This window comes from Akebia trifoliata, unplaced genomic scaffold (genome assembly GCF_017979445.1).
Source record: "Akebia trifoliata isolate Shusen 1 unplaced genomic scaffold, ASM1797944v1 Contig00759, whole genome shotgun sequence".
Classification (NCBI taxonomy): domain Eukaryota; kingdom Viridiplantae; phylum Streptophyta; class Magnoliopsida; order Ranunculales; family Lardizabalaceae; genus Akebia; species Akebia trifoliata.
Genome location: NW_028237181.1, coordinates 14626 through 38731, shown reverse-complemented (window position 1 = coordinate 38731; position 24106 = coordinate 14626). Strand labels below are relative to the sequence as shown.

Sequence of the window (24106 nt, the reverse complement as noted above, 5' to 3'; positions counted from 1 at the left end):
GTAAAATAATGCGCAAATGAGAATGACATTGATTTGCTAACGAATCCTGATTCGGACTCTTGATTGTGATCTTTTTTATACTTAGAATAGTGTAAAACTTGAATATGTTCTGGATCTGTGGTTGCTTGTTTTATATGCATAAATGATACCATCATGGGAATTCTTGATTTATCATTTTAATTTAATATGGAACATGGTGATATAATACGAGAACACTCGCTAGTAGGAACGATTACATGGCCCGAACCTAGCTCTATTTTTCTGAACTTTTTTCCAATGTTTCCTGATTTAACCGAATTTTCCCCTTTCTGACTTATTCTTGAACCCCGACTTGGTGACTAAGTCTGTGATCCTTGGGGAACCATTTTTAGATTTTCATAATTGATTCTGACTATATGCTATGAATTAATATGGAGCGGTCTATATGTATATATTTATTTAGTTTTGATAGGTATAGGGTTAGCTGTTAGCAAATGAAGTTTTATTCAAGGGGCTTTGAACCTAGGACATGGGAACAACACTCCACATGTCTTACCACTTAGCTACGTTGGCAAACAGCTTATATGTATTTGAGTAATGCTACTTTCTTTCATTGAAGGAAGCACATTAGGAATTAAACTGATTTAGTATTTTTCTTCTGCAGGTATGATGGTCAGCGTGCCCAAATTCACAAACTAACTGATGGATCTATAAGAGTCTTTTCACGAAATGGGGATGAAACCACATTTAAATTTCCAGATTTGGTACATATAATAAATGAATTGTGTAAACCTGCTACAAGGACTTTCGTAGTGGATGCAGAGGTAACACATGATTTTGCTACGAAATACTCTATTTCTTCAGTTATGTCAATTGATTGTTTATGAGAAAATGCAAGCTGTATAGAATCATTCATAAATTGGACACTTTAATGTCACACTTTCAATTCCTATTGTTGTTTTGCTTGTTAATAAAAAAATTACCCTGTGGCCCCAGGTAGTAGCTGTTGATAGGAAGAATGGATGCAAGTTTATGTCCTTCCAAGAGCTGTCTTCAAGAGAGAGAGGCAGCAAGAACTCCTTGATCACAGTGGATAGTGTAAAGGTGTGTCAACATTTTATGTGTTTAACTTTGGAGTTGTGAAATATTTGAGCAGGGTTTCTTTAGATTCATTCTTGAAATAGAATCTAGGCTTTTCTCTTACTTGCTATGTAGAATGGAGCTTTACATGGTTAAAATGCTTCTGGGAATTAAGAATACGAAATTTAAGAAAAATAACTAGTTCCTTCAATTCCTCAATAAAACATGGAAATTAAGACCCATTAGATTCCTCATTAAGGTCATATGTTCTTGCATTTGAACTGCTAAAGAAGCAAATGCACCTATTGACTGGTTTCCTTCTCAATACACTGCACAATCTCCCTTGAGGGGCCAATAGCTTTGGCATTATTCTCTGCAACCACTAATGCAAGGAGTGAATTGTATCCGTAATGATTGAGGAACAACTGTTGAATCGTCAAAGAATGAACAAAATCCAACTAGATTGCCAAGACTCACCATTCAAGTATCTCAGATTTTGAATTGGCATCATCAAAATTGAGCTTCTTAAATACCCCAAGCCTTCAATTTTTTTATGTATCTCAGCAACTTCATGAATCCATCTGGTGATTCTTACGTAGAAAACTAAATTTATTGAGAATTCTTTGATACCCATTACAAATGCCCTAATAGGGTATTTATAGACCAACTATTACAAGAATATTCTAGAAAATTATCATATTGTAGAGGATTACAAGAATATTCTAGAAAACTATCTTATTGTAGAAGGTTACAAGAATGTTCTAGAAAGTCAAGAGTGATCAAGAATAATCAAGAAGAATATCCTATTTTCCTAAAATAAGCCTTGGAGATTTTTCAGTACTCCCCCTCAAGCTGGTGAATATATGCTTTCCATTCCCAGCTTGCCAATGACCTTTTGAAATGTGGTTCCAAGTAATCCTTTCGTTAGAACATCTGCAAGTTGCCCTTCTGTTAAAATGTATGGGATGCAAATTAAACCACTGTCTAGTTTTTCCTTTATGAAATGTCGATCCACTTCCACATGTTTTGTACGATCATGTTGCACTGGATTATGAGCAATATTGATGGCTGACTTGTTATCACAATACAACCTCATTGGACTGTCCAGGTGATTCTAAGATCTTCCAGAATTATTTTGATCCACAGAAGTTCACAAATTCCTTGTGCCATTGCCCGAAACTCTGTCTTTGCACTTGATCTTGCTATAACCGGTTGCTTTTTTACTTCTCTATGTAACTAGATTTCCTCCTAGAAATGTACAATAACCAGACGTCGATCTTCTATCCACCACGGACCCTGCATAATCTGAGTCTGTGTATGCTTCCAAATGCAAGTTTACTCCCTTTTTAAATAAAATTCCCTTATCTAGACTACCTTTTAAGTATTGGAGGATGCGGTATACGGTTGCAGGTGTATACTCTTAGGATTGTGCATGAATTAGCTAACCACACTAACAGAATATGCTATGTCAGGCCTAGTATGAGAGAGATAAATCAGTCTTCCAACCAAACGTTGATACATCCCTTTGTTTACAATCTCATCTTTTGGAGCTTCACTTAGCCTATGATTTACTTTTATCGGTGTCTCCATGGGATTGCAACCTATTTTTCCAGTTTCCTTGAGAAGATCTAGCAATATTTCTATTGTGAGACAAATATTCCTTCCTTTGAACGAGCAACTTCTATACCTAGGAAATACTTCAACTGGCCTAGGTCCTTTATTTCAAACTCTTTTGCAAGACGTTTCTTGAGTGCTCCTTCTTCCTTCGCATTATTACCAGTGACAATAATATTGTCCACATATACCAGTAGTGCAGTTACTCCCCCAAAGGCCGAGTGTTTTACGAATAGAGTGTGATCACCTTGATTTTGTTTGTAGCCCATTCCTAACATTGTCTTTGTAAACCTTCCAAACCATGCTCGTGGAGATTGTTTTAACCTTTACAATGTTTTCTTCAACCTGCATACCTTCTTATCTCCTGAATTGTCATCAAATCCTGGAGGCCTCACCATATAAATCTCTTCCTCTAGGTCTCCGTGAAGAAAGGCGTTTTTTCATGTCAAATTGGTGTAAACTCCAATCGAAGTTGGCTGTCAATGACAACAAAATCCTTGCTGTGTTCATCTTAGCCACCGGTGCAAATGTTTCTTCATAGTCCACTCCATAGGTTTGTGTATAACCTTTTGCAACTAACCTGGCTTTGTATCGTTCAAGTGATCCATCAGATTTATACTTCAAAGAAAACACCCATTTGCATCCAACAGGTTTCTTTCCTTTGGGCAGCTCCACCAACTCCCAAGTTTTGTTCTTCGCAAGTGCATCCATTTCCACTTTCATAGCATGTCTCCATTCTTCTTTGCTTAGGGCCTCGGATAGTGTTTGTGGTATGTTTGTGGAGTTTAGATGGGTAAGAAAGCTTTTGTGTGATGGTGACACTTTTTCGATGACACAAAATGAGACAATGGATATTTTGTACAATTTCGGGTACCTTTTCTAACTGCAATGGGTAAGTCAAGATCATTTTTTTTCAAAAACTTCAGAAGACAAATTGATGACAGGGATATCAGTATTTACCTCATTTCCGATAGCTAGTTCGGACGCTTGAGTTAGCTTCAGCTTAGCAGTGGAACCTCTCTTCCTTGAGTAAATTTGTAATGGTTTTGTGACAACTGACTCAATACAAGTATGTCCTGGGGTTATAGGTTCAAGCTATCCAGCTTCGGGTTGTTTTGATAGCTCAACTTCTTCTTGTTCAAGTTGTTTTGGTGGTTCAGTTTCAGGCAAGGGAAATGGTGGAGTGTTTTGGGTTGGTGGTTGGCTAGCTTGAGCAGGAAAGTCCATTAGAAAGCCATGATCCCCTTGGTCCTTATCTTCACTAGTAAGTGTCTCCCCCTTAAGAGAACGTTGGAAAAAACTTTCGCTTTCAACAAAAGTTACATCGGCGGACACAAAGATTTTGCGAGATGGTGGATGATAACATTTATAACTCTTTTGAGTTGAGGAATACCCCATGAAGACACACCTAAGAGCTCGAGGATCAAGTTTACTACGACCATGATGAATATGAACAAACGAGACACATCCAAAAACTCGAGGTAACAATTGATTGTGAGATGCAAAATCAGGAAATTTTTTTGGAAAAAACCTCCCAGGGACTTTTAAAATCAAGAACTCGAGATGGAGTACGGTTTATTAAGTGGGCTGATGTGAGAACTGCTTCACCCCATAAGTATTTGGGGACATTTCGTTGGAATAACGCACGAGTTGTTGACAAGAGAGAGCCATTCTTCCTTTTTGCCACTCCATTTTGTTGGGGTGTATCTATGCAAGAGGATTCATGTATTATCCCCTCTTTTTGAAAATATGGAGATAATACTTGATTAAAATATTCTCTTGCATTGTCAAATTTTATTTTTTTTATTTTAACCCCAAACTGATTTTTGACCATGTCATGAAAGATAGGGAGAACCGTGCAAACATCAGATTTTTGTTTTAGCAAAAAAGCCCATATGACATGAGTACAGTCGTCAACAAATGTGACAAACCATTTAGTCCCTGAAATATTTGAAATTCTTGACGGTCCCCAAATGTCATTATGGATTAATTGAAAAGGAAATGAGGATTTTTTATTACTCAAAGGAAAAGAAACTCGTTTGTGTTTGACAAACTCACAAATGTCACGAATATCAACATTCTTAAATAAGGAGGGAAACATGATACTCAAATTCCTAAAGGAAAGATGTCCAAACTGAAGGTGATAAAGCCAAATCTGGTCTTTTATTGAAGATCTTGTATCTGACGACAAAGAAGATGGATTGTCAATCCTACAACTCTTATTTTTATTCTGCATATTAAGGTAATAGAGGCCACTACTTTCCTTAGCATGCCCAATCGTCATCCCCGTAACTCGATTCTGAAAAATACAAGAGGTGGATGAAAAGATCAAGCTACAATTCAAATCCTTTGTGAGATTTTGGACAAAGACTAGATTTATTGTAAGTTTTGGAATGTGCAAAACATTTTTCAGAATTAATGAAGGACTTATGTGAATATCTCCTTGACCTGCTACAGTAGCAAATGACCCATCGGCTAATGTAATTTTTCTGTTACTAGAACATGGACTATATGTGGAGAATATAAAGGAGCAATGAGTCATGTGGTCAGTTGCTCCTGAATCAATGATCCAAGAGTCGAAATGGTTACTATCCGAGACACTAAAAGCATGAGAAGAAGAAATCATACCTAAATGTGCAAATGAACACATACCCAATGGTTTCTCCAAGGAGTTGAGAAGTGATATTAGCCGTTCAATGTCTTCTTTGTTGATCTCCTTGCTATTAGAATTCTCTTGAGCTCCCGAGTCATCATTGCCGGTTTGTGCCAGATTAGCATGTCCCTTTTGTTGTCAATTTTGCTGCCAGTTTTTTTATCCTCCCCCATTTCGACCAGAAAAGTTTTGTGGTCTCCCATGAAATTTCCAACACTGCTCCTTCAAGTGTCCTGTCTTCTTGCAATAGTTGTAGATGAGATTGGCCTTGTTACCATTTCTTTGATCTTGCCGTTTGCCTTCTGAGTTTACAACAAGAGCTTTCTCTGAGGAAGTTAGCTCTCTAGGACTTGTTGTAGCTAATGCTGAGGCTTCCAGCGATGCGTGTGGAACAAGCATGACTCCCCTTCGGCTTTCCTCGGCACGAACAATCGCAATTGTCTCATTTAGAGATGGTAATTCTTCCTTTCCAAAGATCTGCACTCTCACTTGATCAAACTCGGGATTGAGACCCGCCAAGAAGTCATATGTTCGATCATTCTCAATAAATTTTTTGAGAATGGCAGCATCTTCACTATCTTTCATCACAATACACCTATAATGATCCATCTCTTGCCACATGTTTTTCAACAGATTAGAATACTCTATAATTGAACGATTAGCTTATTTTGTAGTAATAAGTTTGGTCTTAATATCATAAATCTAGGCTGAATCGTTTACTTTTGAGTATGTCTGTCGAACTATCTCCCATATGTCCTTAGCTGTGGTGATAAACATACAGGTGTCACTGATTTCTGGCACCATTGCATTCCAAAGCCAGGTCATGACCATGGAGTCCGCTTCATCCCAAGCTGCGAATACAAGATCATTTTTATCAGGTCCGGTACCAAGGAGATGACTAAGTTTTCCCTTGCCTTTGAGAAAAGTTCGAACCAGCTTTGACCAAATTAAGTAATTTTTACCATTAAGTCTGTAAGCAGCCTGAATATTCTGCAACTCCCCTACGGCATGATTGATCGTCACCATCTCAGACTGATTGGTGGCTCTTGACTCTTCTGACATCATGAATTCAGCAAAGATCACAAGGGAAAAATAAAGGAAGAGTAAAAACAGATGAACAATGAACAAGACGGTAGAAAAAGAAAAAAATCGACTCCCAGGATATGAGCCTAAGGCTCTGATACCATGTAGAAAACTGAATTTATTGAGAATTCTTTGATACCCATTACAAATGCCCTAATAAGGTATTTATAGACCAACTATCCTATTACAAGAATATTCTAGAAAACTATCCTATTGTAGAGGATTACAAGAATATTCTAGAAAACTATCCTATTGTAGAAGGTTACAAGAATGTTCTAGAAAGTCAAGAGTGATCAAGAATAATCAAGAAGAATATCCTATTTTCCTAAAATAAGCCTTGGAGATTTTTCAGTATCTTATTATACCGATAGATGTAGCATATGGTTTACTTTCAAAACTAGCGGAATTCTATAGCAACCAGATTTTTTTCTCTAACAACTGATCCCAGGGGCTGACCTATGGAGATGTGGCAATTGGGATCTTCCATGAACTGAACACCATCAAGATACTATTTGATTCAACTCAACTGAACATCGTATGTTCCCAAAATTGTACTAAATCATCTTTATTGCTGAACATCCAAAAATCAAATGGTTAATGGCTTGAATAACTTACAACACAACGAGCATCTCAAAACCACCCAAAGGTTTTGTTTTTCTGCACTATAAGCCTTAAACCACACAAAAAAAAAATAATAAATAAATAAATAAATGAAAAAAACCGACCTTCCCCCCACCCCCCACACACAAAAGAAATCGTCATTAACAACTTAATCTCCTAAAAATTAGGTATTCAATTTTGATCTTGGTGTTTATTTCGGTCAGTCTGGAAATGGAAGTTTTTTTTTTTTTAAATATTTAATTCAATGTGGAAATTAATAGTGTTTTCATAGATATGAAGGTGCTACAGTGGAACTGATGGAAATATTAATGATTTTTTTTTTCTTGTTGAAATACTAGGAAATAATAAAACAAACATTTAAACTTATTCATAGGCCATAAAAATACTCTGAACAACCATATGAAGTGTGGCAACGAATATTGAAAAATTTCCATGTTATGTATGAGAAAAATCGAGAGCTTGAGAGTGAAAAACAGCATATACCTATCAAAAAAAGTTTATGGATCCAAAAAAACAGCAACGTATTCTGCATGGAAATGAGGATAATAATGTCACAATAACTATATAAACATTAATATGTAAAAAGCTTGCTTAATAAAAAAACTATTTAGCACTATGTTCATGTATTATTATGTTTTTTATTTTTAAATATGTTTATGATATGTCCAACACATTAAGCATGGGCGATTTATGTGCATGCTTATACAAATGTACTAATATGCTTAGGATACGTCAAAATAAGATGATTTAGATACCTAACTAATTCTCTTTCATTGATAATTACAATTGAATGTTATGAGTAGTTTTTTTTAGTGTGATTATTATTACTATTATGTATAATTTATAAATCCATTCTATAAACATTAAATAATTTGTGTGATTTGTTATTTTTACAAATTTTATGAATATTTTTATATTATTTTTGCAACAAAGAATATTGTGGTCAAATTTTACTATTAATCAGAATATTTCCACCGAAATCATGCATTTTACACATAATTTGACTATTTTGGTCAAAATCACTTTTCACCATAATATTTCTTAAAATGGATGATTATTTCCTCTTAAATATGTACAAAAATAATTATTAGTTAAATTTCATGTTGGACCTTGTTAAAATGAAAATATCAAAATTTAATACAATGCTTGTAAAAAAGAAAACCTCCAAAAACCTAAACCTTTCTGAACAGTCAAATTGGACTCAAATATTTGATATTTGAAACAAAGATCTTGAAGAGAAAATCGATGGTCACTCAACAAAGCAAACCATATTTATCCAACGGTTTTTCCTTATCACAATTACCCATGTCTTGGAATTTTGGGCATCCCTATAAGAAAATGTAAGAATCCAACCTTTCGACCCATGAGAACATGACAACATCAAAAAGTTGATGCCTGCTCTCTTATAGTTTCAATAGAAGGGGAAGAAGAGGGGATGGCTAGGAACTTGAGATAGAAATTGTGTAACACATTGAGAGAGAATTTGACAAATTTTGAAGAGTGGTTTTGAAGAGAGAAAGAAGGCCGGGGTTTTGAAAGTGGAAGATGACTGATTTAAGACATCTGCAGTTGTAGTTAGAATCTTAAGTAGTTTTCAAATTCTAGTAGGATTTGTTTCTATTTTCTAGTTCTGGTAGGATTTATATTTCATAGTTATTTTAGGAATACAATTCCTTGTTAGTTTCTAATTTGTTTTAAAATTTATTTTTATTCCTATTATTGTGCTTAGAAGTGTCCAAATTGAGTTATGGTAGGTTTAGAAAGTTAGTTTTATATTATAGATAGATTAGAAAGTTACCTTTTAGTATTTTAGAAGGTTTCTAAGTTGTTATGATGGAGTTATCTATATAAGGAGCTCTAAAAACGAAATTCAATAAATTCCAAACATATCAATTCAATTATCTTTTCTCTCTTAATTATTTTTTAGCTTTATGCTTTATTTTCTTTCAAGTTGTTGCTTGTTTATCAATTAACAATTGAATCTATTGATTCAAATTGATTTTTTGTGTTCCACTGAACACAATATCTTAATTCCTATCAAATCTATTGATTCAGACGCTTCTGCTATATTAATCACAATATCTGGGGAGATTTTTTATAAAGAAAGGGGAATGAAATGACCTATTTTACCTCAGTTTTTAGTTGAAACAAGATAGTCTAATGGGTGTTTCAGTTAAATGTCTTGTTTAGATAAATATCCACAATTTAGATATCATCATCATTAAATCCTTACCCAAAACTTGGACTCAGATGAATGAATCTTGTCCCTCGATTCAATTCATTCTAAATCCATTTCTCTTATTAATTCAAGTATGTGTATATCCCCTCATTACGTCAATCCCCATTCTTTTTGTTCTTTCACTCCCTATTTGTTAAAACCTACAACCTACTTTTGCTTTCAATTCATGAAAATGAATTATTTTTTTAAGTAAAATTGTATTATCAATAAAAGGAAGCAAGGTTGAGCGAGATGACCAACCAAGCAATGCCAACATGAATGCGTTTATCAGCTATTGGGGCTACTACTACACTTAACATGAATGTGTTTATTTCTTATTTATTTTTGTTACTCTTTCCATTAATCCATCTTAACATTGTCATCTTTGCTGGCATTGTCAATGTAACTATAAATTAACTGACGAAGATGCAGAGGTTTGTCGACAACGTTCTCGCTGTCACCAAAGATGTCAAGGTGAAGGTGGAGCGCAAGCTGTTCGAGATCAGGGAGATATGGTTTAAGAATGGGAGAGGAGTGTAGATAACAGAGAAAGGGAAAAGATTCCAACCGTTCATCCAACTCAGGGAAGACGAAGCTATTTGGGTATCTGCCCAGTTAGATTTAGCAAGAGGTGTTGAGAAGCCCGTAACGGTTATGGAAAATTTTTGAAGCTTTAACAATTTTCAGAGAAGGTTCGTCTGCGAGCAATTGTGTTCCCGGAAGGGTTGGGAGGAAATGGGTGGGGAGAAGTTGGTCTCGCCATCAAAATGCTGTTATAACTTGTAAGAGGATGGTGGATCCGAAGGAAGGGGTAGGGGTAGATAAATCCTTGGTTGAGGTTGCTCGCAAATCTCAGACTAATCCTAACCCACAGGTTTCCAACTTGGAATCTGATGGGGATTTAGTCAAGGAAGGAAATCCTAGACTTGGGGGTAAGCTAGTAAAACCTTCTGGAAAAGCTTTTGGTAGTTGGAGGTGGGCCTTTATTTGCAAGGCAAGCTCCCGGGAGGTAGATTGGGAAGCTTTTTTGCAAGATATTAAACGTAGCCTGAATCATTCCCTGGGGACAAAATTGCTGTATTGGGATCCCATTACATCGATTTTAATGTTGGGGAACAGGTCAGTGTTCCTGAAGGTTAATCCTAGAAGATTGGTCAAGGTGGGGGACATCTATGTTCACTTACGTCCCTGGTTTGCGGACTGTAATTCTTTAAATCCAGAATGGAAGACGGGGGGGACCTGGGTTCAAATCAATGGACTTCCATTCCATTTATGGGGCAGTTTTGCCTTCAAAAAGATCGGTGCTCAGTTGGGTGGGCTTTTGGAAGTAGACTCGACTACGTTCCACTGTGCGATGTTGGATAGTGCAAAGCTGAAGGTTGGATATTCTCCATGGAGGATGCCACGTGGACTCAACCTCTGGGTTGATGGTTGCAAATATTCAGTAGGGGTCGAGGTGTTAGTTGCAGAAGAAGCGAAATCAGTAGAAATGATAACAGCAGTCTTAGAGAGGACGAAGGAGGATGGAGATAAGGAGGGCAGATTCTCAGTCGACAGAGGTATCCAGGTGGAGGAATCATGGTTCCAGGCGGAAGAGGAGGCGAGCCAGAGAGACGAACCTGGAACTATCAAATTGGGCCGTAGTTTATCAATTCCAGGAGAAGGTAGCGTAAGTGATAAGTTTCGTAGACGGACAAGCCTCGCCTCGATAGTGGTACACGTGGCAAGAGCATTAAATGCCAGAAATCACGTCGTTGGGAGGAAGGACACATTCGGACGGTAGAGTTGTTGGGCAAGGCAGCTCGTACTGTTAATTACAGAAAATGGTTACGCAAATCTGGGGCTTTGGATATCTCTAAGGCCGAAGTAGCAGATTTGGGGGTTAAGGATACAGGGGCCCAAGATGGAGTTGAGGGGTCCAACACTCCCGTAGCCCAAGACATGGAGGAAGTCGGGCTGGGTGGTGTAGTCCAATCGGGTGTTGTAGGGCCCATTGTTTCGGAATTACAGGACTAGGTCTCAGCTGGGCTGGGTAGTGAGGCCCAACAAATTAATGGTGGGCTAGGTAGTGGGTTTCAAATGACTGAAGGAACATCAGTTCAGGAAACTCAGGACCGGGCTGTTATTGGATCGGACGACGGGGCCCATGATGCGGATTTAGGGCTGGGCTTTGATAACGCGATGGATTTAGATCTGTTGCCGATTAAGAGCCGCAAGTCCAATGGACATTCTGTTTCAGCAGGAAAACAGGCCGGGCTTCTTAAGGCTTTTGGACTGAGATATAAGAGGGTTTGTGGTAGGTCTGTTCGGTGCAAAGCTAAAAGGAGGAAAGTTCGCAACAGGCGAGTGGAAGAGGTAGCTCCGCCTGAGGGTGCGACCGACAAGTCTTCAGTGGCAAGAGTGACAGGTGAATCGAACGATAGTTTTCGAGGTAGGGTGGTGGTATCTGAGAGTTGGAAGGGTTTCAATTTTGCAGGGAACTCAAGTCAAGTGGAAAAGGAAAATGGTTTCTATGGCAAGGAGGTCAGTATGATAGGCCAGAATCGTTTTAACGTCGGCATCCGAGATTTGGAAATTCAGGAGTTCTGTTGTTTAGCCACAGACAGTCAACTCAAGGTAAGTTCGATTTCTGGGAGGTGGGGTTTGGGCTTAGTGACAGAGGGGAGTTGTCTATATGTTTTGACGACAAGGGCAGGAGGTTCTTGGGTACCATGGGCTTCTTTTTCTTTAGATTCGCTGGGGGGTTTCTGTGGAGTAGGAAGTAATTCTGAGAGTCGATATCTCAGATATGCAAAATTATCAGAATATCAGCAAGAACAGTGGCGGAAGTTGAGTTTGAGAGGAGAAACAGGCCTTGTTGTTGAGACAGATAAGGAAAGGAGTAATTCGAGGCTTACTAGAGGACAAGTGTGCTCATTAGCAAGATCAACGGAGGTTGTTAGGTGCGGGATTGACAGTATAGAGCAGCAAAGTAATCTTAGAAACCTAATAGAGCAGATCTTGGCCACTCTGCTGGAAATTGGATTGAAAGTAGGGATGTCCGTCAGAAATGAAAGCAAGGTGTCTCAGTTACTAGTTAATGTGGCCATGAAAACCAGCAAGGGTATAGAGGTTTGTATGCAGAAGGTGGTGGGACAGTGGGAAAGCGGAGATGTCGTCGAGGGCTCATTTTCAGTATGAGTTCTCCAGGTTAAAGAGTACGAGATAGTTATCAAGTTGTGATAATTTGACTAAGGAGAGGAATAAAAGACTGAAAAAGGAGATTATACAGCTCAAAAAGTCGGTGGAGGGCTTTCCAATCATAGCCACAAAAGGGAAGAGAGCCGGAAAGCGCTTAGTAGGCCCTAATGTTAATTAAAATCGTGTCCTAGAATGTAAGGGGGTTGAATGCAGCCCCAAAAATAGCAGCAATCAAAGTCATTCTGCATAATCTTAAACCTCATATAGTGGCTTTTCAAGAATCGAAGTTAGATAAGGTGGATGATAGGGTGATCAAGGAGATTTGGGAATTAAATCAGTTGGGTGGTGTGCTCTTCCGTCTTGGGGGGCGTCGGGTGGAATCATTTTAATGTGGAATAAGAAGTCAGTGGTGGTGGAGGATAGTCTTGTCGGGGGCTTTTCGGTGTCAATTTTATGCAGGTTGATTGGAGAGGATTTCACCTGGGTTTTTTCAGGGGCGTACGGACCAATTTTAGTAAGGGAGCGGAAGCAATTTTGGGAAGAGTTAGATGATATAAAGGAGTGTTGGGACAGACCGTGGGTTATGGGGGGAGATTTCAATGCCATTCGGTTCTCGTTCGAGAAGAGTGGGGGGTCAAGAATCACTCCGAAGATGCGTGAGTTCTCGGAGTTTGTAGATCGAAACGGGATGATAGATCTTCCGCTATGTGGGGGTAGGTTCACGTGGTCTAATAACCAGGAAAACCCGAAGCTTAGCAGATTGGATCGTTTTTTAGTCTCGTTAGATTGGGAAGAACATTTCGGTAAGCTGAGTCAGGAGAAATGGCCTAATCCGGTGTCAGATCATTGTCCTATTTCCTTGGTGGCTGGGATGCGGAGGAATAGGCCTGCGCCCTTTAGATTTGAGAACATGTGGTTAGAGCACCAAGGTTTTGGAGAGATGATTGATGCTTGGTGGAATGAGCTGTCGTTTGAAGGTAGGCCGGGGAGAGCATTGTGGCTAAAATTGAAGGCTATTAAAGAAAGGTTGAAAATCTGGAATAAGGATACTTTTGGGTCTGTGCATGATAGGAAAAGTGTTGTGTTAGTGGAATTAGAAGAAATGGAAGGTGGAGAGGAGAGAGGGGGTTTGGGTGCCGAGGAGAGGTTAAAGCGAGCGAACCTTAAAGTTGAGTTTCAAAGACTAGCGGCTATGGAGGAAATTAGTTGGAAGCAAAAGTTGAGAGTTCGGTGGCTCAAGGAGGGAGACAAAAATACTACTTTTTTCCATCGTATAGAGAATTTTAACAACCGGGTGAATTTCATCTCGAAACTTAAGGTAAATGATATGTGGATGAATGGAGAAGAGGAGGTGTGTGGGGGGGTGGTGAATTTCTACAGTAACTTGTATACGGAGGATTACGCGAACAGGCCTTTATTAGATTCTCTACACTTTGGTGCCATTTCTTTAGAGCAATAGAGGTGGCTTGAAAGGCCGTTTGAAGTCGAAGAAGTGTGGGGAGTGGTGAGTAGTTTGGCGAGCGACAAGGCCCCAGGGCCAGATGGTTTCTCTCTTGGTTTTTTCAAAGCTTGTTGGGAGACAGTGAAAGAAGACATGATGGCGACTATCGAGGACTTCTATAGGGAAGGTTTTCTAGATCTAGGCTCTAATTGTACCTTTCTTGCATTGATTCCTAAGGTGTCGGGGACTGAAGACATCAGGGATCTCAGACCGATTAGTTTGGTGAGTTCAATTTATAAAATCATCTCGAAAATTTTATCCTCCAGGTTTAAGACAGTGTTGAGGGATATCATTGGTCTAGCTCAAGGAGCTTTTGTTTCAGGGAGACAGATTTTGGACGGGATTCTTATAGCTAACGAATGTATTGACTCACGTCGTAAAGCTAAGATTCTAGGTTTAGTTTGCAAAGTTGATCTAGAGAAAGCATATGATCATGTGAACTGGAACTTGGTGAAGTATCTATTAAGGAGGATGGGGTGTGACAATAGATGGGTTAGGTGGGTTTTGAAATGCATTTCAACTTTCACGTTCTCAATTTTGGTCAACAGATCTTCGACAGGGTATTTTAGAAGTTCAAGGGGTTTACGCCAAGGAGATCCGTTGTCGCCTTTTCTTTTTGTGATAGTCATGGAGGCTTTGGGAAGGATGCTTTCCAAAGCGGCAGATATGGGGGAACTTTCCGGTTTTTCCACTAGGGAGGGTGGCCATGTTGTGTCTCATCTCCAGTTTGCAGATGACACCTTAATTTTTTTGGATTACTCCCCAAGTCAGTTGAGTTTCTTAAGCGGCATTCTTGGGTGTTTTGAGGCCATTTCTAGTATCGCAGTGAACCTTTGCAAAAGTAAGTTGTTTGCGGTTGGTGAAGAGGAAGGATTGGAAGTAGTGGCGGCATCGATCGGTTTTCAGATAGGGGAGCTTCCATCTACTTACTTGGGGTTTCTTTTGGGGATGGGCTATACAAGTAAGGATATTTGGGAGCCGGTGTTAGAAAGGATGAGAAAGAGACTTAGTGCTTGGAAAGTGAAGATTCTAACGAAAGGTGGGAAGGTTACCCTCATTAAAAGTGCGTTGGCTAGTATTTCCATTTATACTCTGTCTATTTTCTCATTGCCCAAATATGTGGAAGTTCAGTTGGAAAGAATATGTCATGATTTTTTATGGCACGGGAAGGATGGTGTTAGAAAGCATCATTGGGTGCGTTGGAGTAAGTTATGTTTGCCCAAGAAGAATGGGGGGCTGGGTATTCGCAAATTCGGAACTATGAACTCTGCTCTGTTGGGGAAGTGGCTTAGTAGTTTCGGTGAGGAAAGGGATAGTCTTTAGAGGAAAGTAATCGTGGACAAATATGGTGTAAGTGGGAATGGGTGGGAGAGTGGCCCAGCGAAAGGTGCGTTGGGGTGGTGTTTGGAAAGGAATCCTTAGGAGACTACCGGCAGTTAGGAGCATAGTGAAATGCATGGTTGGGACTGGGACTAAGGTGAGGTTCTGGGAGGATTGGTGGTGTGGGAATGGTCCCCTTAAGGACTCGTTTCCGGTGCTTTTTAATTTATCTTTGAAGAATGAGTAAGTTTTTTCTGGCTTCAAGAGAGTGGAAAATGGAATGTTTAAATGGGACTTTGGGTTTATAAGAACTTTCAATGATTGGGAGGTGGATATGTTTGGGAAGTTTATTGCTATGGTGGAGAATAATTATGTGCAGAGTTCATCGATAGATCAGGGACTGTGGGAAGGTACCCGGGATGGGAAGTTCACTGTCAAATCGTTGTATGTTAGCATTGCGCCAAGTAGTACAATGTCATTTCCTCACTCTATTGTCTGGGGTGGCAAGATACCTCAGAAGATTTCGGTTTTCCTTTGGTTGGCAGCTTTAGGGAGACTCGCAACTCTAGACCAACTGATCAGAAGAGGTTTCATCTCGCCAAATCAATGTTGTATGTGTAGATCCCAGGCGGAAACGGTGGATCACTTGCTCATCCATTGTCAGGTGGCTCATCACATTTGGTCGCACTTTATTTCTCTATTTGGGATAGAGGGCTATTTGGAATCTTGGTTAGCTTGGGGAGCTTCATTCTTGCGTTTTAAACAAATTCTTTGGTTCCTAACTCCGTTTGCAATTTGTTGGTGTATCTGGAAAGAACGCAATCGTTGTATCTTTGAGGGGAAGGTTTCTACGATGGAAGAATTAATTCTTTCTGTTTTGGAGATCATGTTTTCTTGGAGTAAACTGTACAAGGATTTTAAGGGGGTATTCTTTGAAGACTTTGTCGATTGTTGGGACAGGGTGTGTTTGTTATAGCGGGTTTAACTCGATGGTCGAGCTCTTTTTGTTTCACTCTTTCTTTTGTTTTGTCTTTGTTTGGTTGGTCCCCTTTGTTTTGGGTTGGTCATCTCGACCCCCTATTTTCTTATCAATAAATTATCTTTATCGATCAAAAAAAAAAAAAAAACATTGTCATCTTTGCTATGCTCAATCTATGAAAATGTTGTTTCCTAATTGCCCAACATTTAGCTCCATAAAGCATACTTGGTCTTACTGCTATCTTATAAAATTTACCTTTTAATTTGTTTGGTATGTGCTGGTCCCATCGTACTCCAGAAGCACATTTCCACTTATTGAACATTAATTCAATAGATATCTACTATATAAAGATTTACATTCATTATTTGATTTGGATTAAATTGGGAAGCCCAAAGTTTCAACCCAAGTTTTGGTAAAGACTCAAAATTTCTATGTTTGAGTCGATCATATGCCCTAGAAACTCACTTATGTTGCACTTTAGTTCCATCAATTTGCCACATTGATTATGCTGTTTTTGGTCCCTCAAAATACCAATACTGTGGCTGGTTTTGGATGATTAATTCCTTAGAAAGGAATATGTTTTTGAAAGAGTTTTAGTATGATAATAGTAACTCATAGTCGATACATGCAATGTGTCACATTATAATTGTTTTATTTAGGCAATTATACATTATAATCTAAATTATGTTTTCAATCGTTCAATTGAAAATTAATGAGGTATGATGATTTATCACTGAAAAATCAGTAAAAATACGATGTATCAATTTCCACATAGAATATTCTCTTGACACGTATATAACAAACATATTTCATGTCAAAACCCCAAAGTACCAATACATATTTCAATCCTTCTGTTTCAATATTTCAGATCATGTGGGAATTATCACCATGAAGAATGTTTGTAGATTCCAATTCACTGATTTAAAAAGGAGATTGAAATTACTAAGACCTTCCCAGAATATCCTACCCAATAATCGGATTGATGGAATTGTGAGAGCCAGAATCTTTCATTGTTGTCCCTAATTTCCGTTTTGCTTTCCTATCTTTCTTTGTCTTTGACTTTGTGCGCCCATACTTTCATATGCCTATTTTTCTTTGAGTTGGTTATGACCTTAATTTTTTATTTTATTTTTAGCTTTTTTCATCTCTATTGTGTATTTCAGGATAATGAGGTTGATGATTGTTGTGGGCACATGTTCATTGCATTTCTTAAACTTTAAATTATAGGATATGGTTTATTATGATCTTTTTTTCAAGGAAGAAGATTATTTTGTTTTATTTTGTTAAATAGAATCATCTCTTCTGACCACCATAAATCTGATTTTTACAATTTCTGTTTCTCTCACAGCAGTGAGAGTTTTATGTGAGTTATATTATATCTTTGAAATTACCTTCTTTTTGTCTTTCCTTATGTTAACTTTCTTGTCAATTTACTCTAATGTTTGGGGTTTTGCTCCAATTATTTCTTTCCATGTTTTTTTTTTTTTTTTTTCTGACTTCTTCACAATTTCCTTCGTATAATTTTCTATTAGTATAAATGGCAGACAATTATTTTGAATTTGCTTATTAACATACATAATGCACATTTATTGGTCAGTGCTTGGGTGGTCTATATTCCTGGATTGATTTAGTCATATGCTTTACCTTGCAGGTTGGCATTTGTGTCTTCATCTTTGATGTCATGTTTGTGAATGGAGACCAGTAACCATCTAAACCCTTTCTTGAATTTTTGAGATTCTTGGGTTAAAAATTTAGGTTGAACTATATACTTTGGACATATTTCAGAAATTAAATGTTGGTTTCGCTATTACCTCTGAAACTAAAATATGTTATTTATGCTTATATGAAAGTTCTGACATTGTGAAAAATGATCGTGTGCCTATACATCAGAAACTGGCTGGATGTAAGTTAACAATTTTTTTCATCAAATGGAAATATTAGTTGGTTTAAGGGAAGTGAAAAACATATCTCTGACTTGTAATTTCAATTGTGAATATAATGAAGGCAAAATCTAAAGGCTTGCCATTGACTACTTTAAGATTTGTGTGCAACATTGAAAAAATAGGTTGAGACAGAGAAGTAGAGAGAAGAATTATCATGGTTCTGTTGAGTTTAGTCCCATGTTGGACACTTATTGCCTTGTCTCTCTCCTTATAATCTCCTAGGCCTCTCCACTCATTGCCAATTGGTTTTGAGTTGGACCCCCAAACTTATCTTGGTATCCCGCTTTTCTCTCCTCCACGTCACCTAGTTCCTCAACGTGCGAGGGCATGTTGAGTCTAGTCCCACATTGGACACTCATTGCCTTGTCTCTCTCCTTATAAGCTCCTGGGCCTCTCCACTCATTGCCAATTGGTTTTGAGTTGGACCCCCAAACTTATCAAGTTCATCATTGGGAATGTGACGACTACGTTGTCGAGCCATGATTGCAAATCCACTAGTAGTGACTAGTGGGTATCTACAATTAATTAGAATGTTGCAAACAGATGATATGTAATATGCCTTCATTGGTTCTTTACTCCAATGAGAATCCTATAAGTCGGTCATGAGGTGCTTGAAGTCGGATTTCAGAAGCAGACCTGACTTGAACTACTAATAATCCAGCTTGAAGTTTCATAGGAGATTGATTGCTACTTTCTCAAGGGAGTCTTTCATATCTATAGACTTTGAGTATGCTGTTGATTTGGATGGTAAACTTCGAATTGTAATATTCTTGATTTTCGGTATCTGGATTGAACCGTGATGCTTAGATTTGGTCTTAATCAATGAAGGCATGAAGATGAGTGTCTTGGTAAAAGATAAATAGATTAAGGAAAGGTGGCTAGGTTATTTCCAGAAATTATTAAATAAAGACCACTTAAAAGTGATCTGAGAGTATACATACATTCATGGAATCGGGGTGTCATAAGTGAAGATAGCAATAACAAAGATGAAGACAAGTATGCCTTAATATCAAATGATATTCTGATAGAAGTTTGAGACATGCATCCAAAGTACTGGATTCTACTGGCCTACTTTAATTGTTCAACAATATTTTTAAGTCTAAAAAGATACCAAATGAATGGAGAAAGATACCAAAATTGCTATATATAACAACAAAGGAGACATGTATAGCTGCATTAACTATCAGGTGTTAGAAGCATCACTAAATTCTTTGCGCATTATCACCGCTCTCAACCCCTCTTTTCTGTATTGAGATTCATTCAGCCATTGTTTTTAGTTTGGCATTGATGGGGTGAAGCACTATAATGTACTAGTGAGATATTGAAGTTTCAAGATAGGTTAAAATTTCGTCTTGATAAAATGTTTCGTTTGGGAAAAAAAATCAATACAGACTCGATTAAAATATTCTGAGACAATCCAAAACATTGACCCTGAAACATTCATTTCGAATTGGAACGGAAAAACTGGAAGCTTGGTAATAAACTTCTCACTTTTCTCCCATAGATTTTTATTGCTTATTCAAGACTTTTCATCATTTTGGATTTGTGTACATATTGTATATTTCCTATTACATCATAGGTTGCATTATCTTAGCTGGAAAAAAAAATCCCATTCAAAAGATGTTATCACATGCTTTTGATTTTTTTGCAATCTTAGGTGCATCTGGTATAATATATTCTAACATACTATAGCTGAACTAATGTAACTTAATATGTGACCTTGAACAAATTCTCTTATTTACAGGCTATTGGCCTTCCCTCTATGTCAAAGGAGAAGATGTATGTTTTTACCTCTCTGATTTACCAGAGAAAAATGCCTTTTTTTTTTCCTTCTATTTCCACAGATCTTAATGTAAGCAAAATCTCAACTCTTCTTTTTATAATGATCTGTCACAGATTTGAAGGATTTGTTCTATGATGAGAAGTGGGGTTATTTTGAATTTGCAAAGGAAATAACAGTAAGTACTTATTTATGTTCATATCAATTTAGTTCATTGATCTTTGAATAAATGGTTGTTTCTTATCTTGGTGCATTTTAGGTGGAAGCTGAAGATGCCTGTCGGAGCTCTCAAGCTACATTGACTAAGATAAACTCATTTATTGAAGATGCATTTAACTCCTCGTGTGAAGGAATCATGGTGAAATCTTTAGACGTTGATGCTGGATATGTTGCATCAAAGCGTACTGACTCGTGGTTAAAGGTTATGTCAATTTAATGAGTGGTTATTTATTTATTTATTTTTAACTAAGTTAAAAAAAAAAAAAAAAAAAACTTCCAAATAAAAGCAGAACACTGATATTTCCATTTTAGGTCAAGAGAGATTATATGGAAGGATTGAGCGACTCTCTTGATTTGGTTCCCATCGGTGCTTGGCATGGGAATGGGAGAAAAGCAGGCTGGTAATAACCGTAAATTCATTCCAGTATTTTTGCTATATACTTGTAATAGTTTAGGTTATTTCTATGAGTAAATTTTCACCATTTGGAAAAGCACAGTAGCAGTAACCACAGTGTTCTTTTTCTCATCTTTCAGGTATAGTCCATTCCTTATGGCATGCTACAACCCCGATACTGAAGAATTTCAAAGTGTGTGCCGTGTCATGTCTGGATTCACTGATTCTTTCTATGTGGATGTAAGTCAGATGTTTTACCCCGTTGGCCACCTGTTTTAGTTTTGAATCTTCTTATTAATGATTTCCCATCCCCTGCCAGACTTGATTGATTTATGATCCCTTGATGGGATCTTTGAACCAGTCTTTTTTCTAGTTTGAACTCCATTGGAATGCCATATTAGACCCTTATTCAGATCAAATAAAATGGAGTACTATTGTAAATAAGAAACAAATACCCTTCTAGACCCAAAAGTAACAACTGAACTCAAACCATTTTGGGTTGATATCATTCAGCCAACATAGGTGATGCAAGTTATTAAAGCTGGCTATTGCCAAGATGAAATTCCATCTCTTTTTTTTTTGGTTTTTAGACAGGGCATAAAATGGGTCGGATTTTATCTGAAATCCGAGTGATCCAAAATTCAAATTTAGCGGGTTTGGGTCATTGGACTAGATTCGAATAGAAACAAATGGGTCGAATATGGTTTGATGTTCCATGACCCAAGTCGAATCTGGTACGGATACAGAGCCATCCATATATCAGAATGAAGATCCGAATTATATATTGTTTGAAAATTATATTCTTAGGTTTTTCAAAATATCCTTTTCTACTATTGCAACGTAACAGAAATTCTTATAAATAAAAGGTTTTATAATAGTAATTAACAAACAAGTATCGAAGAAAAAATGTTGAACTATCTCGAATTATCTTACTTGGTCCGACCCGAATCAAGCAATTCAGTCATGTTGTATCCTGGTTAATTGAAGTCAAAATGGTTCAGATATGGTTTATCTAGTAGGATCCGAGCTGAATTTGGATATGGATTCGGGTCCCACTAAAGAAATTTGGATCTGAATATGGATATACTCGGATCCGAGTTGAATCCAACCCATTTTAAGCCCTACAGTTTAAATTTTCATTGTGTGAATGAAAGGGGATTGATTGCGTGCGAAAGTTGAGTTGCAGATGAAGGAGTTCTTTTCCGGCGAAAAGATATTGTCCAAAAACCTCCTTATTATCAAACGGCTGAGAGGTACCAGATAGATGGTTTTCTCCTGAACTTGTCTGGGAGATAAAAGGTGCAGGTAAGTAATTTCCACCATGTAATAGTTTTCCCTGACAAGCTAATTCAAATCATTATGAAAATTTCTCTATAATTTAATATTTTGCAGACTTCACAATTTCACCGGTTCACCAGGCTGCCATTGGTTTAGTTCATCCCTCTCGTGGTATCTCAATCAGATTCCCGAGATTCATTCGCGTGGTACCAGATAGAAGAGTGGAGGACTGTAGCACAGCCATCGATATAGCTATATGTTTCCATTACAGACCCGAAAGATGGATGTCAGTGTTGAAGTTTAAATTGTGTTTCTGTTTCATTTTTTCCTGTAAAGTTGAAGCTGTGTAGTTTGTGGAATTTTAAAAAAATGGCCTTAATATTTTTGTTTTTCAAGGCACTCACTCCTTTTGAGTTCTCATTGTTGTACTTGTGATGCAATTGTGGGAGTGTAATTAGAATTAAACATTTTTCTAGATGCAATTTCTTGCACTACCTCGATTCTCTTTGATACTTTGGATCTAGATCCTCTTGCTCCTAGGTGTAGGGGTGTCAATGGGTCGGTTCTGGTTTGGTTCCTATAAATATTAGAACCATAACCACTATATTTTATCGGTTTTGGTTCTTGTTAGTTTGAGTTCCGATTTTAAAATAAGTGGAACTGGAATTAGAACCGTCAAAATCCATGGGTACCCATTAGTTTCAGTTTTCAAGAATCAAATGAGAAAAATTATTTCAAAATCATTATTAAAAAAAAAAATTCCTTCTAAAAAATAGCATATTATTTGTAAAGTATTAACTGAATAATAATTTGCTCCACTAAAAAGATGATTTAATGATTTTTATTTTTTAAAAATTAAAATTTATCTCATTTACAAGTAATAAATTTAAAAAGAAATAACCCATTTTAAGTTCAAATATTTAGTTTATATGAAATTTGAAGAACTTTATATTATATATGTTAATTTTAAAATATAGGATAACCTAAATAATGTTTAATGTAAAATAAATCGGCTCTGGATACCTATTGGAAAAAACCTAATAGTTCCGGTTCCTATCTGTTTGGTTCCATATTAGACTTGGTTCTAATTGGTTCTAATAAAAAAGGAATCGGAGCCAAGGTTTCGATTTCGGTTTCGAGTGAATGAGTACCCACTAACACCCCTACTTAGGTGTGCCTGCAACACCACTTCTTCGATGCCCAAGTCAGATTCAGTACGAAATTTGGTGGAGTTTTGGTGTAATAGAAAAGCGTACCTTTTTGTGTCTTTACCTCATCTATTTATAAAGATCAAACCTTAAACTCCCCCTTCCTTTGTTGATGCCTTCTTCCTTCCAATTTGAAGCTTGTAACTGAATTGGAATGTATTTCTTCTGAGATTTCATCTACATTCATTGAGCTAATTTAGCACCAGATCCCTAGCAATCAGAATATTTTTAAATCAAATCAAAATTTTTATCAAATTACCACTTTTTTTTTTAAACTGGAAATTTTTAAACTAATACTCATGAAAAAATCGATTAATTGATTTGGAATTTATTCTAGATTGTTTGTGTTCTTTAATTATGTATTTAATGCTTTATTTATTTCTCTTTTTTATTTAAGGATATCATCTCTCACCTTTCTTAAAATTTATTCATATGATTCTATTTTTGGATGAGACTAATCTCACGGTCGCACGCATCGTACTATTAAAAAGTGTTACATGCACTGTTTTAGTTGGATCGTAGAAAGTCTTTAGTTTACTTCGTTAATATTTAATTTTTTATTTTCATAAATCACTGTTTTTCGACTTATGACATATGAAGAGCCTTATCAACCATCACTAAAATTGTTTAACGACCATCAAGAGGGACTCAAATCAGTTATCAATGTAGAGGACATTAAGTTTGATTCTATAAATATATCAGCTGCACAATTTGTTTATCATAACTTTATTTGTTATGCTTTATTAGTAAATCATTGAACGTATAGATACCTTCAAGATCAGACTTCCTCGAGTCTTAGAGTGTGTGTTGCTTGGAACCTAATGAAAAAAAAATAAGTTTATATTTCAATTTAATTGTCAAGAATGAAATTTGTTAGAATATACCTCTATTTTGTTGGATTAATATTAATTTACATTGTTACTTTAGTTAATTTTGTTTTCTTAAATTTATTATAATGATTTTAATTGATTATTATTTCTATATTATTGTAAGATTTTGAGTCTATTTTATTTGTATAGATAAATTAATTTCATTTGCTTAATTGTCAAATTTCTT

At 36.9% G+C, this 24106-nt stretch overlaps 1 protein-coding gene across 1 annotated transcript; it reads left to right on the top strand.

Annotated features, from left to right (window-relative positions):
- Positions 1 to 60: 60 nt before the first annotated feature.
- On the top strand, positions 61 to 22315 carry LOC147381095 (DNA ligase 6-like). The gene is made up of 10 exons (XM_086430854.1): positions 61 to 803; positions 976 to 1083; positions 17880 to 17929; positions 19916 to 19950; positions 20068 to 20129; positions 20211 to 20372; positions 20483 to 20571; positions 20705 to 20804; positions 21751 to 21869; positions 21957 to 22315. Exons 2-9 carry the CDS (start codon positions 1012 to 1014, stop codon positions 21826 to 21828), a joined length of 648 nt encoding a protein of 215 aa, XP_086286980.1. The 5' UTR covers positions 61 to 803; positions 976 to 1011; the 3' UTR covers positions 21829 to 21869; positions 21957 to 22315.
- The last annotated feature ends 1791 nt before the right edge of the window (positions 22316 to 24106 follow it).